Source organism: Eptatretus burgeri, chromosome 5 (assembly GCF_056783735.1).
Source record: "Eptatretus burgeri isolate ZD-2024b chromosome 5, Ebu_testis_v1, whole genome shotgun sequence".
Classification (NCBI taxonomy): Eukaryota; Metazoa; Chordata; class Myxini; order Myxiniformes; family Myxinidae; genus Eptatretus; species Eptatretus burgeri.
This window is the reverse complement of record NC_140965.1, coordinates 107072477-107093720: the sequence shown is the minus strand read 5'-3', so window position 1 is coordinate 107093720 and position 21244 is coordinate 107072477. Positions and strand designations below refer to the sequence as shown.

At 42.4% G+C, this 21244-nt stretch overlaps 1 protein-coding gene across 4 annotated transcripts in view; it reads right to left on the bottom strand.

Moving 5' to 3' along the window:
- Positions 1-21244, bottom strand: part of LOC147027119 (pappalysin-2-like) — a 510774-nt gene that overhangs the window by 242417 nt on the left and 247113 nt on the right. For 3 of the 4 annotated variants that reach the window (XM_085883284.1, XM_085883285.1, XM_085883282.1), the window contains exon 15: positions 5590-5836. In XM_085883284.1, coding sequence (XP_085739410.1) covers positions 5590-5836 — 247 coding nt within the window. Of the gene's footprint in view, positions 1-4210; positions 4271-5589; positions 5837-21244 lie in introns of all 4 variants that reach the window. The other variant, XM_085883283.1, reaches the window with a different exon arrangement.

Here is a 21244-nt window from a genome sequence, read left to right as displayed (position 1 = left end):
AGAGAGAGAGAGAGAGAGAGAGAGAGAGAGAGAGAGAGAGAGAGAGAGAAAGAGACAGAGAGACAGAGAGACAGAGAGAGAGAGAGACAGAGAGACAGAGAGACAGAGAGACAGAGAGACAGAGAGACAGAGAGACAGAGAGAGAGAGAGAGAGAGAGAGAGAGAGAGAGAGAGAGAGAGAGAGAGAGAGAGAGAGAGAGAGAGAGAGAGAGAGACAGAGAGAGACAGAGACAACAGGGAGTGGGCCAGTCCATGAGGACTGATCGGCACTCTGACTGTGGCTGCGCTGCCCTGGCGAATCCTGGCAGCAGGGAAGAGTGGGGATGATTTGGCCCTCGACTTGCATTAGAGGGTACAACCACTTATGAAGAGGCATCACTGATAGTTGCTCCCCATGGGTTGACATACAATGGAAGGGGGTAAGAAGACACTTCTCCTTAATTGTCACCATGACTGTGGATCGATATTGATGTCACAAGATGGTGTCACAGGCACCCACAATGATTGCGAAGTTATGTCACTTTCCCCAATGTCATGAGCTGTGTTTTTCTGGAGTTTAATAAAAGTTCTCGTCCAGTGTTGTCGAACATCTCTGTCTGCATTTATGTGTGTGCTTTGTACATCAGCTATTCCTTGAGCCTGAGACCATTTAAAAGTATAATAATAAATGTGAAAATTGGAGTTAAAACATGATATGAACTTCTAGAGATCACAATATCGACTTTTTTTTCTTCAAAATATCTGACTGCCACCACTGCACTCATGGAATAAGTGTGTAAATCTCATTTATTTTCACCGTTTGGAATTGAAAATATTTTTTCTTTATTTTCTTCCACACAATTAAAATGAGAATCGGCAAATTCACAAAATGGAGGATATTCAGATGATATGGAACGTCAGTTCTTGCAAATGCATATTTATAAACAAACCGTAACACACGGCAACATGGCTCAGCATGCAATGCCGCGAGAAGATGAATCATGTTCTAACTGGAGATGTCGAGATGGGTTCTTGTGCTTAAGTATCACGTTTGAAAGTTACCAAGCCTCGCTTTCAAAGGTACACGTCATGATTTATTCCCAAGAAGAGAATTGTAAAATGCATTTACCTTGGCCCGGAGAATAGTGGAGGCTAACAGATTTGGGACTGCCACAATACGAGGTACGGACTTTGCTAAAAACGACAAAATCTCACCAAAGACATTAAAATATTGTTTTCCCCAAAACGTTTATCAAACGCATTCTGTGTCTGAAAAGGATCCATTACAGTGGTGATGGCTCTGTTCCTTCTACATTTTAAGAGCTGGCAAGATGGTTTAGAGGTACGCACACTCTCCTCTAAGCTGTCTAGCCAGGGTGCAAATCTGGAGCCAGCGATAAACTGTTTCACTGGCAGAGTGATTCATCAATGTGTGTGTGGTCCCTCGGATGGACGTTAAACTGGGCATCCTGTCAGCTCGTGTTAGTTTGTGGATGTCAAAGATCCCACGGTGTACTTTTTGAAGTGTAGATGAGCTATCGCTATCACTCGGAAGAAGTTCCAAATTACTACCTTGACTGCTGGGAAGGCCAATGGCAAACCATCCAGCACATCCCATTGCAGGAAACTGCTTCAGCAGCTGCAATGCTCAGTAAAGAAAACACACACACACACACACACACACACACACACACACACACACACACACACACACACACACACACACACACACACACACACACACACACACACACACACTGGAGACATCCCTGCATCAAGGCATGGAAATATAAGAAAATCGACAAGTTCACAGCAGAAGAGAAAATGTTTTGTTTGTTGGTGTTGTTTTTGTTATTGTTGCCGAGAATGGAGTGCGAGGGGAGAGAAGGGGCTCTTTTAGAAGATATGGAATATTTTACAGAGATACTGTATGCTCTGAATTTAAAAATGAGTAAAATGGCTAGATGCTGAGTAATTTCATCCACTGATTGAGATTTTAAAATTAAAAGATGTCCCCCATCCACCTGCCGTGCATTCTGGAACGTGATTGAAATTGTAACCATTTGTTTTCTGGTTCCTATAGATTTCTGAGGCTTTATTTCTCTGGTTTATACAGAACCCTCCACTCTCACCTCATAATGCAGCTCCGATAATGTTCATTATTTTCAATGAGAAATGCGAAGTGACATTGCAATTGTACATGTCGGCTGACATGATACTGTGCAACAATAAATACAAGATTCATGAAGAAAAGCAAGAGAAACTAAAAGGGCAATCTTCGACGTCGTGATGTCACCAGATATGCCTCCGCCCATATTATTACATCATTGGACATACTTGTACCAAGTTTGATCTAAATCCCTGAACAAAGATTCAAAATATTTAAAAAAAATTTGGCTTCCAGACCTTTTGTCTGATCAAGTTGAAATTTCAAACATATATTCCCCATGACTACTGGATCATAATTGATGTTTCATATCATTTGATGAAGCGGTTCAAGAGAAATAATTTTTTTAAAGAGTTTTGTTCAATCCAATATGGCTGCTAGATCATGTGACCTATTAAATATTTGTGAACACCCTGGTATCCCAACACCTTGGGAAACGTGTGTGAAAATTTGCCCTCGACCTGTCAAGCCATTTTGAAGAAGAAGATTTTCAAAAGTTTATTATTCAAAAAACTCGAGCTGCCAAACCATGTGACCTATGTTGTCATTGGTGGAGAGCTTTTTGTTCCTCATGGATAGGCCATCATACCTGTAAATTTTCACCTCGATCTGTTCAGCCGTTTCGGAGAAAAAGGTTTTTGAAAGTTTTTATGTTTAAAAAACAATACAAAAAAAGGTTGTTGAACCGTGAGATCAATGATGCCATCAACTCCCCCCTCCCCACCCCCCGTACAATTTATCCTTCGATGACCATCAATAATGTTCATTCTGATCGGATAAAATGTTCGACGCATGCAATTATGACGTCATAATGAAGCCACCCATGACATCATCAAAAAAAAATCACCCTTCTTTCCCATCAAGAGTACTTGCCAAGTTTCAATTTTATCCATGGAACAGTTTCGGAGATAGAGTCGTCCAAATTTTTTCCTTTTTTCTAACATGGCTGCCACACCACATGACATATGATGTTATAATTATCATTCAAACATTCTGCACGAGTAGTTGCACCGATGGTGAAAATTCCGTGTCAATCGAATAAGCGGTTGCCGAGAAAACAGAAAAAGTTAACATGGACAGACACGTGTATGGACGAACGGACGAACAACCTGAAAAACATAATACCTCTCGCGACTTCATTTGCGGAGTCATTAAAATAAACTCCATGCATGTTTACAAATATACCCATTCCAGATATGAGATGTTGTAGATGTTGCATTTTTTGGTGTTTTATGGAAATCTATTGCAAGTCGTGACTACTTTTACACCCGCTTCCAAACTCACTATCCGTCGCCCCTGCAATCATTCTTGGGAGGTATTGAAGGCTGCTTATCAGTCTGCTACATGAGGTGGCCAGTCTGTACAACTCCAAAGTTCATGTGCCGTATGACCCAGATCCAGGTCGTCCCACCAGATGAGAATACACAGCACCACCCACATTGGTAACCCCACAGTAGAGAAATGCTTCAAGGGACCCAAATATGGGTATCCACAGAATGAACATGTGAAACAACTTTGTGGTCTTGTGCATGTGATACAGCAACTGTTGACGCCACAGATACAAAATATAATGAAGATATGGGATATCAAATGAGATATATTGAACATAATCTATTTTATAAGAGAGACGTTTGTCTGTCTGCGTGTCACCATTTTCCTCAGATATGGCCAAACGGACCTTCGTCAAACTTTTAGAGGTTCATCAGTAAGTGCCGGGGATGTAATATTTATTGATCCCCGACTCTATTCCTTAGTGGGTGGAGGACAGCCTTTTATGTCCTCACAAAAAATAGAGAAAAAAAAAAGAAAATTTGATTTCTTCAAAATCCCAAAAGGATTCGAACATCACCGGGCAATGCTGGGTAGCCCTCCTAGTTTGTGATAAGTGGTCAAGGTATTCTGGTAAATTTCCACTTTGGCATCACAAACAGCAAAAAATATATCAAGTAATGAGATATGTCAAGTCCACAAGGAAGAAATAGTTCCTGCACCATTGGGCGAACGTAAAAATTAAATAATGCCAAGCCTCCAAGCAAGTGAAAAGAACTAAATCGAGTAACTCACACTCCGTACAGCTCGTGTTTTGCTTCTGAGCGCCAGTGAAAGAATGGAATAAATTGTGCTCTGTACGCGAACATTAAGGAAAAGCATAAACGTGTTTTGGCTCTGGTAATGCAAGCGGATGGCTCGAGCTTGTCATGTGATTTGAATGTGTCTTACTTCATACTAGACAGTGATTTCAGAAATGAGTTTGAATAATGACCAAAAAAGTACGTAGGTGTAGGTGCGCCATCGTACGCGTTGATCTCATGATGTGAATCAGGTAGGGATCTCATTGATGACATTACGTTGGCATGCTGATGCATTGTTTATCACGCAATGAGCCATGGCTCACAGTGACCTGCAAATGTACATTTTGTGCCACGAGGTGCAATCATGCTCTAAGGGTGTGATAATGGAGTGCCTTTACGTCGTTTGATGAAGTTATATGATGCTGTGTTTTTAAATGGTTCCCGAACTCCCCTTTATGAAAGCCCGCCTTGCAATCTGACGATATTCACAATATACTTCCACCAAATGTCATTTCTTCTGCTTCTTATTCTCTTTATTCGTTGGTATGCAGCACGTGGCTGAAGGCAGAATCATTTGCTGGGGAAACAGCTGTGCTCTACTGATGCAGTGCTCCCTGTAGTTAAGATGCAGGAATTTGGAACTTGGAATTTGGCCAGGGTGCCGGTGATAGTTCGCCTTACCCTTCGCAGAGGATCAGATCTCACGAGAAATCACAGCAAATTATACACGCCATAATATGGAGTTTGTGGTACAGGCAACCATGGCTATGCAGAAAAACAAAAGACATTATCTGACATGAAAAGAAGGGGTTTTCAATGGAAATATTACCATATTTGTTGGGAAACTCTTACAATATTTACCTCTTCCACAAAGGTGGACAGACGTTATGTTTATGCAATGGTGGACGGACGTTATGAGGGCAATGCAATGGCACGTACACAGCACCCTATACTCAGAGGGTGTGAGGCAGTGTATGCAGTGCACCCGAGAACTTGAAACACTGATCTACTTTCATCTCTTACCCTAACTTGAAAAATTGCAGGAGGCCAATGGATATTTTTCACAGCGGTCTTTTGCACACAATAGGAGCAACTTTTGGGTTCTCTTTAAGGGATTATGCATCGGTAAAGACCAACATCACACCCAGCCAAATACGAACTAAATCCTCATCAGTTTAACGATGGGAGAGGCAAACCATATTTTTGCAAATTCAGGCAGACATTGATGACAATATTAATGGTGGAACACTGAGAGTGAATGTTTCCTTGATGGTCTACCTGTGTTTAAATTTTCCTCTATATTCCCTTGAATTCCCTTCCATCTGCCGCACATAACAGTTAACGTAAGATCAACAAAATAATGATTCCCACCTCTTTGATCGTGGATCGTATGTTTTCCCAACATCACAGCTATCTTTTGGAGAAGGATACGGTGGACCGGGCGGCCTCAATGTGGTATTGACATGAGTACGGAGTGCTGCAGCAACGATGGAAATATCAGGTGAGTCAAAGAGTAGTACGGCTGCCTTGGTATGGAAGCTATCCGCATGGTTGGATTCATTGTACGCCCGCACAGCGGCTACCAGTGGATTGTGCTGACAGCTGACCTCAAACTCACCTGTTGGAAAAGGAAATCAATCAAGACAGACAAAATTAGTTTACTCAATGAATGTTTTTACACAACAATCCATGTACGTTTCAAGACAAAGATTGTCAAAAAAACCTTGTGCCTTGACTCGCCATTCCCACCAGATTTCCTACCATCGAAGAGTTGTCTGTCATCATGTTATAATCAGAGAAGGCAAATTGCAGCTGGCCTTTCTCTCCATAACGTATCTTTAATATGCTGAACTTGCGACAATATTTCCTCCATCTCTGCACTAACTATCTTCAGCTGCTGTTTCAGAACACATAATTGCGACAATTATTGGTTTAGTCTTTGTGTATCATTGCCAAGTATAAATCCCTCATCGGCAGTTTATGATACACAATATTGCTGTAGCCTTCAAGATGACAGGTAAGGTAATGTCCCTGCAGGATGAATTTGACACAGTGATGGCTTTGACAACGAAGCCAACTGCAATATTCAAGCACAGCTTTAAAAAGAACATGCAACTGCAGTCAGTTACTTAAAGGATCGAGCTCACATAAAGTGCACCTGCTCTGAATCGTCCTTTAAAAGGAACAGACTCTGGAGGAAAGGCATGCAAGAAGACATTCTGTACTTGGAACCAAAAGTAGCAGACTCTCCAAAATATTGCTTCAGTAAATCGTCCAAAATATATTTACTTGGCCAAGGGAACATGCTGGTCGGCAGATTATATGGATCAACCAAACAATATTTAATTGGAATTATAAATCTTATAAACAAGAATGGATTCTGCTTTTCCACTTGATAATATCAGCTCTTAAAAACATTCATAAGTACGAGTCTCTTCGGTCTACTCCATCTGCTCATGATGACACAACAACACGAACTCTGACAATAGTTTGCTGAAAAAATACCAAACGCAGTCGCTTCAAGCAAATAAATATATCAAGTATAGATAGCACTTTGCATAAGATTGTAAAACAAAGTTTTAATCCTGACATTGTTTTTCTTAAGAAAGACTAGTTTGGTGGATTATTTTCAACCAAACATGAGTCAAAATCTGTGTGCGTGCACGTATAGCATATATATATATATATATATATATATATATATATATATATATATATATATATATATATATATATATATATATATACATACACACATGTGGAGTGTGACGAGCACTCCCCCAATCTCCATTGGACAGATAAGAGTCCTGCACCAAAGCGCCACCTCCAACCAGAGGCCCTGGCCTGCCAACTCTGTCAAACAGACAAATATATGACGACGTTTTTATCCGCGTTTATTTTTAATGGAGAATTCAAATAGGGAGGCCTGTGTGAGATTATTACCTCCGTCACTGAAGGTGGAGGAGGTTATGTTTTCACCATTTTCTGTCTGTTTGTCTGTTTGTTTGTGTGCAGGATATCTCAAAAAGTTATGGATGGATTTGGATGAAACTTGGTGGACAGGTTGGTTGTGTGAACGGACTAATTGGTTCGATTTTTGTGAAGATCTGTATCCGATCATTTTTCAAGTGAATTTTCACCATTGATGGGGCCAAAAATGATACATAGCACAATATCTCAAAAGGTTATGGATAGATTCACACGAAACTTGGTGAACAGGTTGGGAATGCTACCAGAAACAATCATTTCAATTTTGGTGAAGATCTGAATCCAGATCTTTATATGAGAATTATTTAATTTTTTTTACTGAATCTTCACCATTGAGAGAAGGGGCCAAAAATGATGTAGTACTGTATAGCATGATGTTTCAAAAATGTATTGGGCCCGGTATGTTCTCGTGGATCAGGCATTACGTGGCGGAGGCATGCGCTCTACCGAGTGCCCTTCTAGTTTTTCATATGCGCTTGTATTCAAGCATTCGCTTATTATCCAGATTCTACTGGAACTCCCATGCTCTTCCAGCCAAATAAAACCACACAAAGCATAATTCAGAAAGTTTCACAGAATAATTCAAAAACTCATACATGAACATGGTATGAAATTTTATCTTTACAATTTGTTAAGCTGCAGATTGTTCTGCATGTTAAAGTGTTTCAATAGTATACTAAAACTACTGTATTGAATACCCGAACTGAGCACATAGAGCCTCCACGTAAGGATGAATTGCATGTATTTCGGGCAAGAAAGTAACCCATGACAGGTTGCCATTTTGCCACCCATGACAGGTTCTGTTGTTTTGCTACATGTTTCTGGCACACAATGGTCCACCCGTTTCAAAAGGCACCATTAGAATTTAAATGCTTTTAAATACGATGACACAACATTTTTGAATTTTTTTTTTGCATACATGAACGAGGCTTGTGGAAGAGCTAGAGCAGAATGGAAATGGAAAGGCGGAAACACCAACAGGCGAGTAGAAGTGAGAGTGAGAGTGAGATCAAGTGGAGGGAGAGGACACATGGGGGTGAACAAGCTGTACACAAGCTAAACGAAACACACCAAGAAGAGGAAGAGAAAGCAGGGATGAAACAGAAAAGGAACAAATCAACGAACAACTAACAAACAAAAAGAGCTGAGGGAGAGGGGGGAAAATCACAATAATCTGGAAAAGGGGATTGCTTGGGATTTTTGAAAAAAACATGTTGCAGATTGGGCATTGGGGTCATTTTGGGTAGAAATAGATCAAGTATAGATGTAGGATGACCTGAGGTGGTGTAAACAGCTGTCTTGAAGCACTGGAGTGAAAACAGTTAAAGGAACATGGTAATCATGGAAGAACAGCTAGCCGTTTACAGCCCCATCACCGAAACTCCCCAGACTTGGCTCAAGACTGTTCTTGCCTCCCAACCTGGGTCAAAAGCATAGTTTAATGTAAGCCATTTAAGATTCGATAGAGAGCTGATTAATGTCCTATGAGTACATTCAATTCTTACAAAGGCTTTTAGAGTACATCTGAGAAAAAAAAAATAGTCATCTGGCAGAAGAATAATAACCTCGTTGCTGCAACCATAAAGATCTTGTCCAGATATTGCACAATTATAGTTATAAAACTATAACTTTGCTGCAGACAGCATGGACCTAAAAGCAATTCAATGGTGATGCATGTCCTAATCAGACTTGGCTGAAGATTAATAGATCTGACCCACTCCGAAACTCCCATACATGCACAAAATTTAGTACGGGAAGACAATTAAATAAACGGAGGCCACATTGTTCGGACAAACAGAAACGTTGTCGATAATTCACGATGAAACGGTACTCTTGAGTTTTATGCAGTGTGGATGGAAAGTATCCCGAGAGGACCACCAGGATGTTTATTCCACTCCTAAAGCCAAAAATAGGATTTGAAATGTTTCCTTTGAAGGTAACCAAGGCTGATTCTGAATCTGTAAGGCTTCACAAAAATCTTTGATCTATGAATTGTGACTCATTTGAACAATGAAAGAAGGGATGGTATGTACCGAATATTAACAAGCTAGATAATAATACAGGTTTTTTTTAATCACAAACATGCCAATAATGGCCAAAAACAACAGAGATTTGGATTCACCTGTTATCCCATATGCCCTATGCAACCCCCATTTCTATTCGTATCTCCTCCGACTCCATTTACCCTTTCCTAAACCTCCTCAAAATAATTCGAAGTATTCTCTTGGAAGGAACTTCAATGCAAGAGGTGGTGAGATCCAGCCCAAAGCCGTGCTATGTTTGCCAACATATGGCTGTTTGTCTGTGCTCTATCCTTTTTAAATGATGAGCATCAAGCAAGTAAGCAGCACAAACCATTTTTGAAGTCTTTGTAAGACTCGGTCGGGTTCGAACCACCAACTTCCCAGAATCGGAGCAGACACTCCAACCATGAGCGAGTCAGATTGTTTGTATTCCACCCCTTACTCTCCCACATCTTTTATTGTTTCCCACATTCTCCATCATTTGCTTTTCCCAATTCCCAAATTCCTGATTCCAATTACAATTCCCCAAATTTGCCCTTCAAATTGTGTATATTAGAAGTAGATTGGATCATCATCAACAAAATATCTTTCTGTTTTTAGAACACCGTCGGAACTGCCGAAACAGTCTCTTAGTCACCACTTTGATGCTGAATACTCAACTGAGAGAGAAGGGATTTGAAATTTTGCGAGAGTGCCGTTGACGAATAACCTCCGTTTTGTGAAGGACACCATTGGATATTTGATGTCCTCCAAGGAGTGCTAACAGTTGGAACATCCGGCTTCTCGTCTATCCAAGGGAAGGTGAACACATTAATGGTGACAGTTTCATGGTCCTGTGATCATCCCGGACATTAATGGTGATGTCAGGATGACAGTTTACAGCTGGGCCGGGATTCTAACCCTGGCGAGAATGTTAAGAGGTGTGTACACAAATAGATCTTGGTGAGCCTGCCATCCCAATAAGTAGGTAGCTCCTTGATACCATTTGCACAAGAGTTCTTCGATATATGTATGTATACACACACACATTAAATAGAGAGACCTGTCTCATCTTATTAAACTCTGACAAGCAGTCATTATTTGTGTATAATCTATTTTTGTGCAATGTTTTGAGGGAGAGCAATAAATTAGTTAAAATGCACAACAAACACACTTTTATTGTGATTGTAACGATATTCATGGTGTCTGCAAAGAGCAAATTATGAGCATACATTGACAACAGCATCGAATCGGCTTGTTCTTGTCACCTACCTGGTGTTGGCTTAATGGTTAGGGTGGCAGGCTTTAAATCCTAGGATCCTGAGTTCAAATCCCACCCAGCTATTGAATTAATACCAGATGGGGTTAACTCGGCCTGTAATCCTTCTGAGGTCGGCAAAATGAGTGCCAGCATGTTGGTATACTGTGTCGGAGTGGCGACCCATCCAGGATTGTGTTCAATAGCTCAGGATACTGCTTAAGCAGCACCAACGCTCTGCACAGAGTATGGTCCCAATCTCCTCCTCCTCCTCCTCTTGTCACCTACCCAACTTATAAACCAAAGTTGTGTCATAACCCATCCACAACGTCTTGAAAAATGAAGCTTTTTAGTTTTTGGCCTGATGTCTCAATTGTGAAAAATCGCTGAATTTTTTTTTTTCATTATCATATCCGGATCAGGATCTTCACCAAATTTGAATCATTTCGTCCTTGTCGCACATCCAACTTGTCCACCAAGTTTTGTCCGAATCCGCTCATTACATTTTCAGATAACTTGCTCACAGACAGACAGACAGACAGGAGAGAAAACATAACCTCCATCCACCTTCGGTGGCAGAGGGAATAACCATCACATCACATCACATCACATCACTCCACATCAGGGTATGGTAAAGTAGGTGTAATCCTGTATTCATTCCAGTCTACACATTTGTATTGTACACAGCTTAACAACTGCACTGCACATGCCAAACCAGAAGAAATGGTGATATATCGAAGAGGAAAATTCACCCAGGGATGTGGAAGAGCAAAAATAAAATAAAATAAATATCACCCAGGAGTCTAAGACTATACACAATGGTTTTATTTTGTTATCTTAATTTTGCAAAAACATGTTGCAGATTGGGCATTATTAAGTGTAGGATAGGTGAGATGAATGACTCGGTGATGGAGTGAGTAAATCCCTGTTGGATTGCCCTCATGAGTGTGGGTTTAATTGCCATGGCCGCTCAGGGAAGAAATTTTCGTACCTTGCAAGAGAGTAACGACCTGTCCAGGTTTGGTTCTTAACCCACAGCAACCTTAATGACTTGTTGTGAACACCCCGATGATCTGTCATAAGGACATGTGTTGTTGTTTTTCTCAGATAATGGAAACGAAAGTTTAATAATAGGAACTAAATCACGAGCAAAAAGCTAATGCTCGAGGCACAGGTTTCTCAGCTATTTGAACTTGTGTATGGCTTCGCATTACAGAAGACACAATTCTATGCTTCCTGACAGATGGTACATCGAAGTAGATTAGGAAGAACACAACTGTGCTTAAGGCTTACATCATGCAAGCATTTGCTTTATGTAATGCAGACGGTCCTTCCCAAAAGGAAAGCTTTTTGGAGTCACTATTGTAACTATTGTATTATGATAGCTGCAGAAACATTCTTCGTAAATGCAGTCCATCTGTACAACTGTTGTCTGTAGAACACAAAATAGTTTTGAAGAACTCTGTTTTTTTTTGTTGTTTTTTTTGCTTTGAGCACCATACTACTTTACTACGACTTCTATTACTGCCACAAATATAAGCAACACCTTGTGGAGTGGGCTGGAGAGAGTGTTAAGCCAAAGTCTTCCATGAACTATCTCATTTATCAGGCCTGACATTTAACTGAACATAGTAGGAGTTTGTAATTTCTTCAGAGTGCAGGTGTCATCTCGCCTGCTCTTCTTGAAAGCTGTAGGATAGTTGTTGTCCCACTAAATAATGCTTGCAGATGGGCCAACCAGCGTCAAATCCATCTTAAGGATGGTACATTCTGATGCAGCAAGTAGCCAGAGAAGCACCAGTCTGACAGATTATAGTGCTGTTGGGAAACAAACCAATACTGGACAGGTCAAAGGTTAGCACACTACCTCCATACCATCCTGCTGGGTTTGTGTTAGCACCATAGCCATTCAAAATTACACCAAGGTGTTTGTATTATCAGGTGGGAGTTCAAAAAAAAAAGTGTGTGGTGTTCAAACAAGCTCGAATGAGCTAAGATCCTCGTCCTCTTAATGATGACATCATAAAAACGAATATGACGTCATTGTGAAGTCTCAGGTTTGCGATAAATTATCTGTGCTAATGCCCGGCTTGATTCCCGCAAACAAAATTCAAACAGCTTGCCTAGTTTCGGAGATAATTTTAGGCGATTTCCATCAGCGGAGATATTTTGACATCATAACTTTTTTCTCTCGGAGGAATTTTCAAAATCGGAGATGGTTACTGTCTGCGGAGGGTATTTTTACATCTATTCGCCAAGTTTCAGGAAGTTTCGATGAAAAAACTGTGGGCTGTGAAACAAAAACGTCCACAAGAACAACAACGTGAGTAAGACTTAGAGATCCTCCACGAGGATCTAAAAAGTTTTAATGGACAATTGTGAGATACTCACAATTGTCCAAGATGTGTCAAGCATAAATAATAACTAGAAAGCATCTCAAAATGCAAAGCCAGTTCGCATCCGCTTTGTCCTCAAACTAAACTTGACAAAAACAACAGCTAAAAAATAGATGTAAAATGCAATTTTATTTTACTTGGTTTTCTCCATATTCTCATAATGTATGTTTTGTGAAGATTTGATGACACAAGCTCAATTAAATGGGGGAAAAAGGTTATGGCCTGGACACACACACACACACACACACACACACACACACACACACACACACACACACACACACACACACACACACACACACACACACACACACACAATTGCAAAATCCCATCTTCCACTACGTGTAGATTTTTAAGTTTTAATACTGTATATTTTAAAAATATGTTCAAACTTGAAGATAATAAACCTTGGTATTATTTATTATGTGGAGTGTATGTAACATGACAATTAAATATTTGATTAAAAAATGAAAAATTAGAAGAATCTACTCTGATTTGAAATTTTGTCAAAACAATGGCAGAATGTTTCACTCATGTTACATAGGTATATTGAAGTCACAAAATGAGAAATCTTTATTGTTCCCATATTACGTCCTGTATATTATTCTACAACGGACTCATTTCTCTTCTTCGCAAGGATAAAAGTTTTCTTTGCATCCTGCATTCAGCTTTTCTGTCCATCGTCTCAACCCTGGTACACTGATGAGTGTGGTGAGAACATTGCAAGAAAACAACTTGTATTGCCTTCCTGGAAGGCAGACCCCACTGACACCAACCTGCAGTCTCCATGCACAGCTCAGAACCATTGTGTATATGTCCGACAAAAAGCCAGGACTCAAAAAAAATGTTAACTTGCACTCAAGATTCTCTAGGCTTTCACAATCACCCCCAAAGCCTGGTGGGAGATGGTCATTTCTGTGGCAGGTATAACATGCGACTTCATTTACTTCCCTCCTCAAAAATGAGGTCATGTTGGACACTCGGTCTTCTTTCAGAGTTTTTGTATTAGGTCTTTTTTCAAAACACCAAGGTCCCAAATCCATCGCTTCCTATATCCAGCCTTTGCCCATTACAGAATGCTCCCAAAAGCATGTGTACTTCTTCCTTGCCATAATAGAGATATTTCTTTCACAGCTTGACACCATTTCCACAACTAGTACTGGTGGCATGAATGCTCCATTTGTCAGAAAACAGTGCTTCAGTCATATTATACCCTCTCATCTCTCTTTCACATGTCCTTCTTGGAAAGTTGTAAACATCACTCCTATCCATGAAAGGTCCCAAAACAAATGTTCTCAACCAAACCCATCAACTTTCTTCAAATGGTCATAAAAATAATGGAGTTCACTATCTCTTCACGAACTATGTGTTCGAACACACACTGTCTCTTTTCTTACTCAAGGTCCAGTCACACCTTGACTATTAGCCAGCAATGGCAACGTATCAAAATGTATGTAAAACGCTGACTTACGCTGAACATTTGATGTTTTTTTTTGAAAAGATTCGGACGTATTCATAACGAGTTGGTTGTATGCATAACATATTCGTAACGGACACAGAACGTTTCGTTGTCTTATAGATAACATATACCAACGAATGCTTAGCCTGTTGTCGGCGTTCACAACCTATGCCCAACGATAGTCTAACTTATGCATAACGCGCTGCACGTATCACCGACGATCACGTGGCGTAGCCTATTAAAAGGCTGCCGGACAATGATTCAAATCATAACCGCCGGAGAAATGGAAGTGTCAACATCACAGCCACACCTTGGCGATCTTGCCAGCATATGCCGACCTCTGAAAAATGCGTCTAAAACGCTGGCGCACGTCGAATACGGTATGGGTAAGTTTGGTATACGTGAATAGAATGCTAAAGTGCGCTATCATACGTCGTAGTAAGTGGAGTATGTCTTGAAATTTTAAACGTGTTAAAATTTTTACGACGTACTTGCCGTATGCCTCACGTTCCGCATGCGATGGGAATAAGTTGTACGCACGATATGCGATCGTTGGCACACGTCGAAAAATGTAACTTGTAAGTTACTCATAAGTCAAAACACGTCAATGTAATGGTTAGCGTCAGTGTTCCAGACTCCCTGTTTTTTTTTTTTTTTCTTCTGTATGACGGTGATGTTGACACTTCGATTTCTCGTGCGGTTATAATATTATATAATTAATAGGCTGCCGCTCAACGATTGAAATCATAACCGCACTAGAAATCGAAGTGTCAACATCACAGTCATACAGAAGAAAAAAAAAACAAAAAAAAACAGGGAGTCTGGAACACTGACGCTATCCATTACCTCGACGTGTTTCGACTTATGATTAACTTACAAGTAACGTGCGTCAAAGATCGCATAACGTGCCTACAACTTATGGCCAGCGTAGCGGAACTTGTGAGTCATACGCTGGCATAAGTCGTAAAATTTCAAGCATGGAAAATTTGAGGACAACCGCAAAGTACAACGATGAAAGCCAGCGTACTACGATGTATGGCAGCATGCTCTCAATGTTTCCAAAACTTACCCATAACGTATTCGACGTGTGCCAGCGTTTCAGACAAATTTTTTAAAAATCGGCATAAGCTGGCTAAAACTTCAAGGTTTGATTGGGCCTTCACTAATCTCTGACAACCCATTCGACTTCTCAACCTAGCCATCCTACCATGGAGATGTTACTCCTTTTGACACAGCAGTGGATGGATGCCGTGAACCACAAACAAGAGTTATGGGCCATCTCAATGGATATTTATCAAGGCTTTGACATTGTCTGACATCCAACCTTGATTAAAAAGTTGTCTTATTTTGGTATTCAGAGGCCCCTGCTCATGCGGTTGTCATATTTCCTTCATTCATATAAACAGTGGGTGGATCTTGATGGTGTCCTTTCCCTTCAGGTTGGGGTTCCACAAGACAGCGTCTTAGGACCTGCAGAATTCTTGATCCAAAAGTCTAACAATAATCCAATCAATTCTCTTGAAAACCAACTTTACAATTTTGCCGATGGCTCACCCTGTGTATAACGACAAGTCACTCTTGTGAAAGGATGGCCACTGCTGAATTCCTTTCATCAGACTTGTAAAAGATAAGTCACGAGTGAGCTACTTGGAATATGACCTCCAATGCTGGCAAATCACATGCTCTCACAGTTTTTCCACAAGGATCAACAATCAAACTATCCAATCCAATTCTCGGGACAGCCTCTGAAAGAGATGCAGTCCCTGAACCTGCTTGGCCTCACTATCTGTCATAGCCTATCGTGGGAGGATCATATCACTAAACTAACATTGTTAGCTAATCATATGGGTTTTCTCTTTGAAGCTAAGGCGTTTCTGAACTGTGCCAAGCTTATCACATTGTACAAGGCTTTCATACAGAGCCCGATACACTATTGTTCCGCACTCTGAGCTCGTTCTTCTGCTTCCCACCTTGCTCCTCTTTAGATGGATTCCCAAGGACTGTGATCACTCTCCCAATGGTGGAATATCCTGGGGCTCTTTATTTTATACATGCTCACATCTGGCCATGCTCATCCTCACTCCCACTGCTGTAAACCTCAAACTACTCAGTTGCACACTTTTCTCAAGAAACCCTCACTTGCTCACCCTCCAAACTGGTTGCTCACATGCATTCCTTTATCCCCTTATTCCCCTTTGTGGAATTGTCTCTCCTGTGATCGTTGTCTTGTACTCCTCACTTCACACTTTCAAATGCACTGCCCATCACGACCTCATGTGCCAACCCATGCAGACGCATGATATATTTTTCAAATACTGATTCTCCCCCATTATGTTCCTCTCTGGGATGTTGATACTCATTTTTGTGATATTCGGCAAGTGAATACCTCCCCCATCTTTGCCACCTTTTCTTCCAATTCACTTCTTCCCTTCCTATTTTATATTAACAAACAAAAACCACCATTGCTTTCACGTTTAGTGGTAGTTTGGCTGTCTCCTTATTGGTTCTGTAGCTAAGTAGTACATATTGAGTCATTGGACTTTCATTTTGGAGGAGAACAAAATGTATTTTCATGTAACTATTAAATAAAGCGAAAGTTAAACGGACAAAATGTTCTTTTTGTGTTTACCTTTCCCTGTTAATCCTTCTTATTTTAGAAAGTCCAGCCAAGCGAGGCCATGATATTTTGAGGATATGCCTTGAGAGTGGGAATGAAATGTGAAAGTATTGCCAGGATACGAAAAAAAGATATATTTTACAGCCCACAATTGGAAAGTGCAAGCAGATGGAAAAACAAACAAACAAAAAAAGGATGAATCAAAATTAAAAAATAATAAACATATTATTGGCAATTCAGCCAGAATATATACTCATTTAGCTCGTTATCCACATAACCCTGGCCAAAGGATTAAACAAAGTGCATGCAGTCAAATCCATTTATGTACTGGGATTCAGCTTCCAATATTTATGCTGTAAGAAGCAACTATATAACTGAACTGTCTCATGTGAACTCTAATTTTCCTTGCTCAAGTGGCTGCCAACTTGCCCTGCATGGTTAATCTTTCATGATGCAATGAAAAGAAGCATTGTCGGATCTGCATGCATTTTTGAGTCATTTGGTCCAGAACGCAATGTCCTGAGAGTGTAATTGTGACTTTCCTTTTATGTAATACCCACTCTCAGCTTTACTATTAATCTTTTATCCTGGCATCAAAGGCGCTATGCTGCATGGCCTACTTGAAGAAGTAGTTACAACATGTGGTCAGGTCTGCCACCCATTTAGCTCATTCAGCCTCACCAAACCCAATGTTCACCAGTGCTACTGTTTTACAACATGATTCCATCATGATAAATTCACATAAAGCCCGAGACATTCTCACTTGAGCACTTAAATACTGTGTGTGTGCGTGTGTGTGTGTGTGTGTGTGTGTGTGTGTGTGTGTGTGTGTGTGTGTGTGTGTGTGTGTGTGTGTGTGTGTGTGTGTGTGTGTGTGTGTGTGTGTGTGTCGTTGGTATGCCATTGCCTTCCCAGAGGAAGTGAGGGCAGGAATTTGGAGTTTTCACGTTTTCCCATGGTACTGGCACATAACGGTATATTATTTTCAAAAGGCACCTTGGTATTGTCAGGTCAGGTTCGACCTGTGACCTGCTACAGGTACCATGTAAACCTGTACTAACCTGTTCCATGGTCGGGTTGTCGGCGACTAAACCGTCTCCCCCACCAGGTTTTCTGGTGAGGAGGGTGTTTGGATATGGACACCCAGCAGGATTAAAAACAAAACCTGTCAAAGGGCGGAGGAGCTCCTTGTGAGCCAACGGCCATCCATGTCTAGTGCCCAACTGTGTCTGCGGACGTCCTCCTGCAGTTGGGTCACTTCTTATTAGGAGGTTGGTGGCAGGATTTGCACTCCGGCCACCATAAAACCCTTCATTCCGCAAAACGCAAAAACGCAAAAAAATCTTTAAACCCACTCCGTGGGAGTACCTCCTGTTCAGCTTCCCTTCGCAGGGCAGCTCACCGGATGACGGGATTGGGGCAAAGCCTTCGGGACCCCCAATCTTTGATAGGAGGGAAACCACGGGGTAACATCCCTGGGTCAGATTGCAGGAGAGTGTGTCGGAGTGGTGCTGAAGTGTCGTCCACCAGACGGCGGTCTCCTTGGGTTAACCTGAGGCGGTCCCTTCGGGTGGGTGCCTGGAATGTCCTATCCCTAAGAGAGGATGATCACCTGTCTCTGTTATCATCTGAGCTCAAGCGTTTGGACATCGGCATTGCAGCTCTCTCTGAGGTTCGGAGACCGGATTGCGGCGAGATAATGGTGGGTGGCTACACCTACTATTGGTCTGGTCGCTCTGATGGTTACCATGCCCAAGGAGTTGCTGTAGCTGTGTCCAATAAGCTGACCCCAATGATAATTGAGGTAACACCGGTCAACGAGCGTATTATGAGATTAAGGATTCGTCACTCCTTAGGTGTCATTTCCCTGGTCTCTGTTTATGCTCCGACTGAGGCGAGTGATCTCACCGTGAAGGATGCATTCTACGCCACACTCGAGTCTGTGGTTGATCAGTGCCCCAGACGAGATACACTTCTAGTCTTGGGGGATTTCAATGCATCGACTGGAACTGATAGGGACGGTTATGAGGTGTGTGTTGGTCCCCATGGGTCATGAACTATGAACCAGAATGGCACTAAGTTCCTTGACTTTGCAAGAAGTCATGGACTTAGGGTGGCTGGTTCATGGTTTCAGCGCCCACAAGCTCATCGCTGGACTTGGTATTCCAATGCTGGCGGTGTGGCAAAGGAGATTGACCATGTCCTCATTGACGGTCGTTGGAGGATGATCCAGAACTGCAGGGTCTACCGGAGTGCTCAGTTCCTCAATACTGACCACAGGCTTGTTGTAGCAACTCTAAAGCTGCACCTTAAATCCTGGAGAATGGTACCATCCCAGCCTAGGCTGGATGTTGCCAAACTCAGGGATGAGAGAGTAGCTGAGGAGTTTGCGAACAGGCTGAGTGGACACTTGGGGGGTCGGGGTGCTTTGGGGGGTCCTGAAGAGTTGTGGAGCGCCTTCAAGACCACCGTCCTTGATGTTGCCAGTGGATGCCTTGGAGCTCACCGCAGGGCAAAGAAGAATTTTGTCTCTCAAGGGACACTGGATACCATTGACCAGAGTCGCAGGGCCAGGCTGAATGGCAGAGCTGAGCTGTTCAGGGAGCTGAGGCGTAAAACTGAACGTGCACTGAGGGTGGACAAGGAGGCCTATGTGCGAGGAATCTGTGAGGGGGTAGAGCATCACCTGTGGACAGGTGATTCTCGTCCCGCTTACAGGGGAATTCGCGCATTACGTTCATCCAAGCCCATCCCTCGGAGCACTACAGTTCGAGCAGAGAGTGGTAAGCTCTTGACAGAGGAGTCTGAAGTGAAGGCCCGCTGGGCCGGTTGTACCAGGCTGATCCCCCAACTGTCGAGTTGGACGTCAAGGGTGTTACAATCCCTGTTGCTGACCCTCAAATCAACTGTGGTCCACCTACGCTTGTGGAAACACGGGCTGCAGTGAACCAGTTGAAACGGGGCAAAGCTCCAGGGATCTGTGGCATCCATGCCGAACTTCTCAAGGCTGGTGGAAATGCTGCACTCGTGTCGTTGCATGTAGTTTTGTGCTCTGCCTGGAACACACGCATCATCCCAACTGACTGGAAGAGGGGCCTTGTTGTCCCTCTCTGGAAAGGGAAGGGTGATCGCCAAGACTGCAACAACTACCGAGGGGTGACGCTGCTCTCAGTGCCGGGCAAGGTCTTTGCTCGGATAATTCTCGATAGGGTTCGCCACCATCTGCTTGAGCACCAGCGTCCAGAGCAGTCAGGCTTTACACCAAAGAGGTCAACGATTGACCGTATCCTTGCACTTCGTGTCCTCACCGAATGCAGACGAGAGTTTCGGCAGGGGCTGCTTGCAGCCTTTGTTGATCTCTGTAAAGCGTTCGATTCAGTGAATCGGGATGTCCTCTGGAGGATTCTTGGTCTTCGTGGAGTGCCACCAAAACTGATCGATCTGATGTCTGAACTCTACTCTGGTACTGAGAGTGCTGTGAAGTGTGGTGGTACCATCTCTGACTTATTTCCAGTTGTTACTGGAGTTCGTCAGGGATGTGTACTTGCCCCCACACTTTTCAGCACTTGTATGGACTGGATTTTAGGGAGGATGTCGGAGAGATCAAGCTGCGGTGCGTCATTTGGGAATGTCAAGATCTCGGACCTTGACTTTGCAGATGATGCAGTCATCTTTGCGGAGACTTTAGACATCCTCTTGGGGGCCCTCGAGGTGCTGAATGAGGAGTCGGAGCCGTTGGGATTATGGGTTTCTTGGGTCAAAACTAAGATCCAGGCTTTCGGTGACATCTTGGATGCTGCTGTCCTGTCTGTGTCTGTTTGTGGTGAGGATGTTGAGGTCGTGGAGAGATTCACTTACCTTGGCAGTGATATTCATGTCCCTGCTGGCTGCGAGTCAGAGGTCAATAGACGTCTGGGTCGGGCCTGGGGAGTCATGGATTCACTGGATCATGGGGTGTGGCGCTGCTTTTACCTGTGCGGGAGGACGAAAGTCCGAGTCTTCAGGTCCTTGGTACTTCCAGTCTTGCTCTATGGGTGCGAGACTTGGACTCTGACCAAGGATCTGAGATGGAGACTTAATTCCTTTGGTACCAGGTCTCTTCGGAGAATCCTTGGCTATCGCTGGTCGGATTTTGTGTCCAACGAGCGGTTGCTGAGAGAGACTCAGATGAGATTTGTTACCTGCATAGTCCGTGAGCGTCAATTGCGGCTGTATGGACATGTGGCTCGTTTTCCTGACTCTGATCCTGCTCACCAGATTCTCTCAGCGAGGGAGTCTCATGAGTGGAGGAGGCCAGTGGGTCGA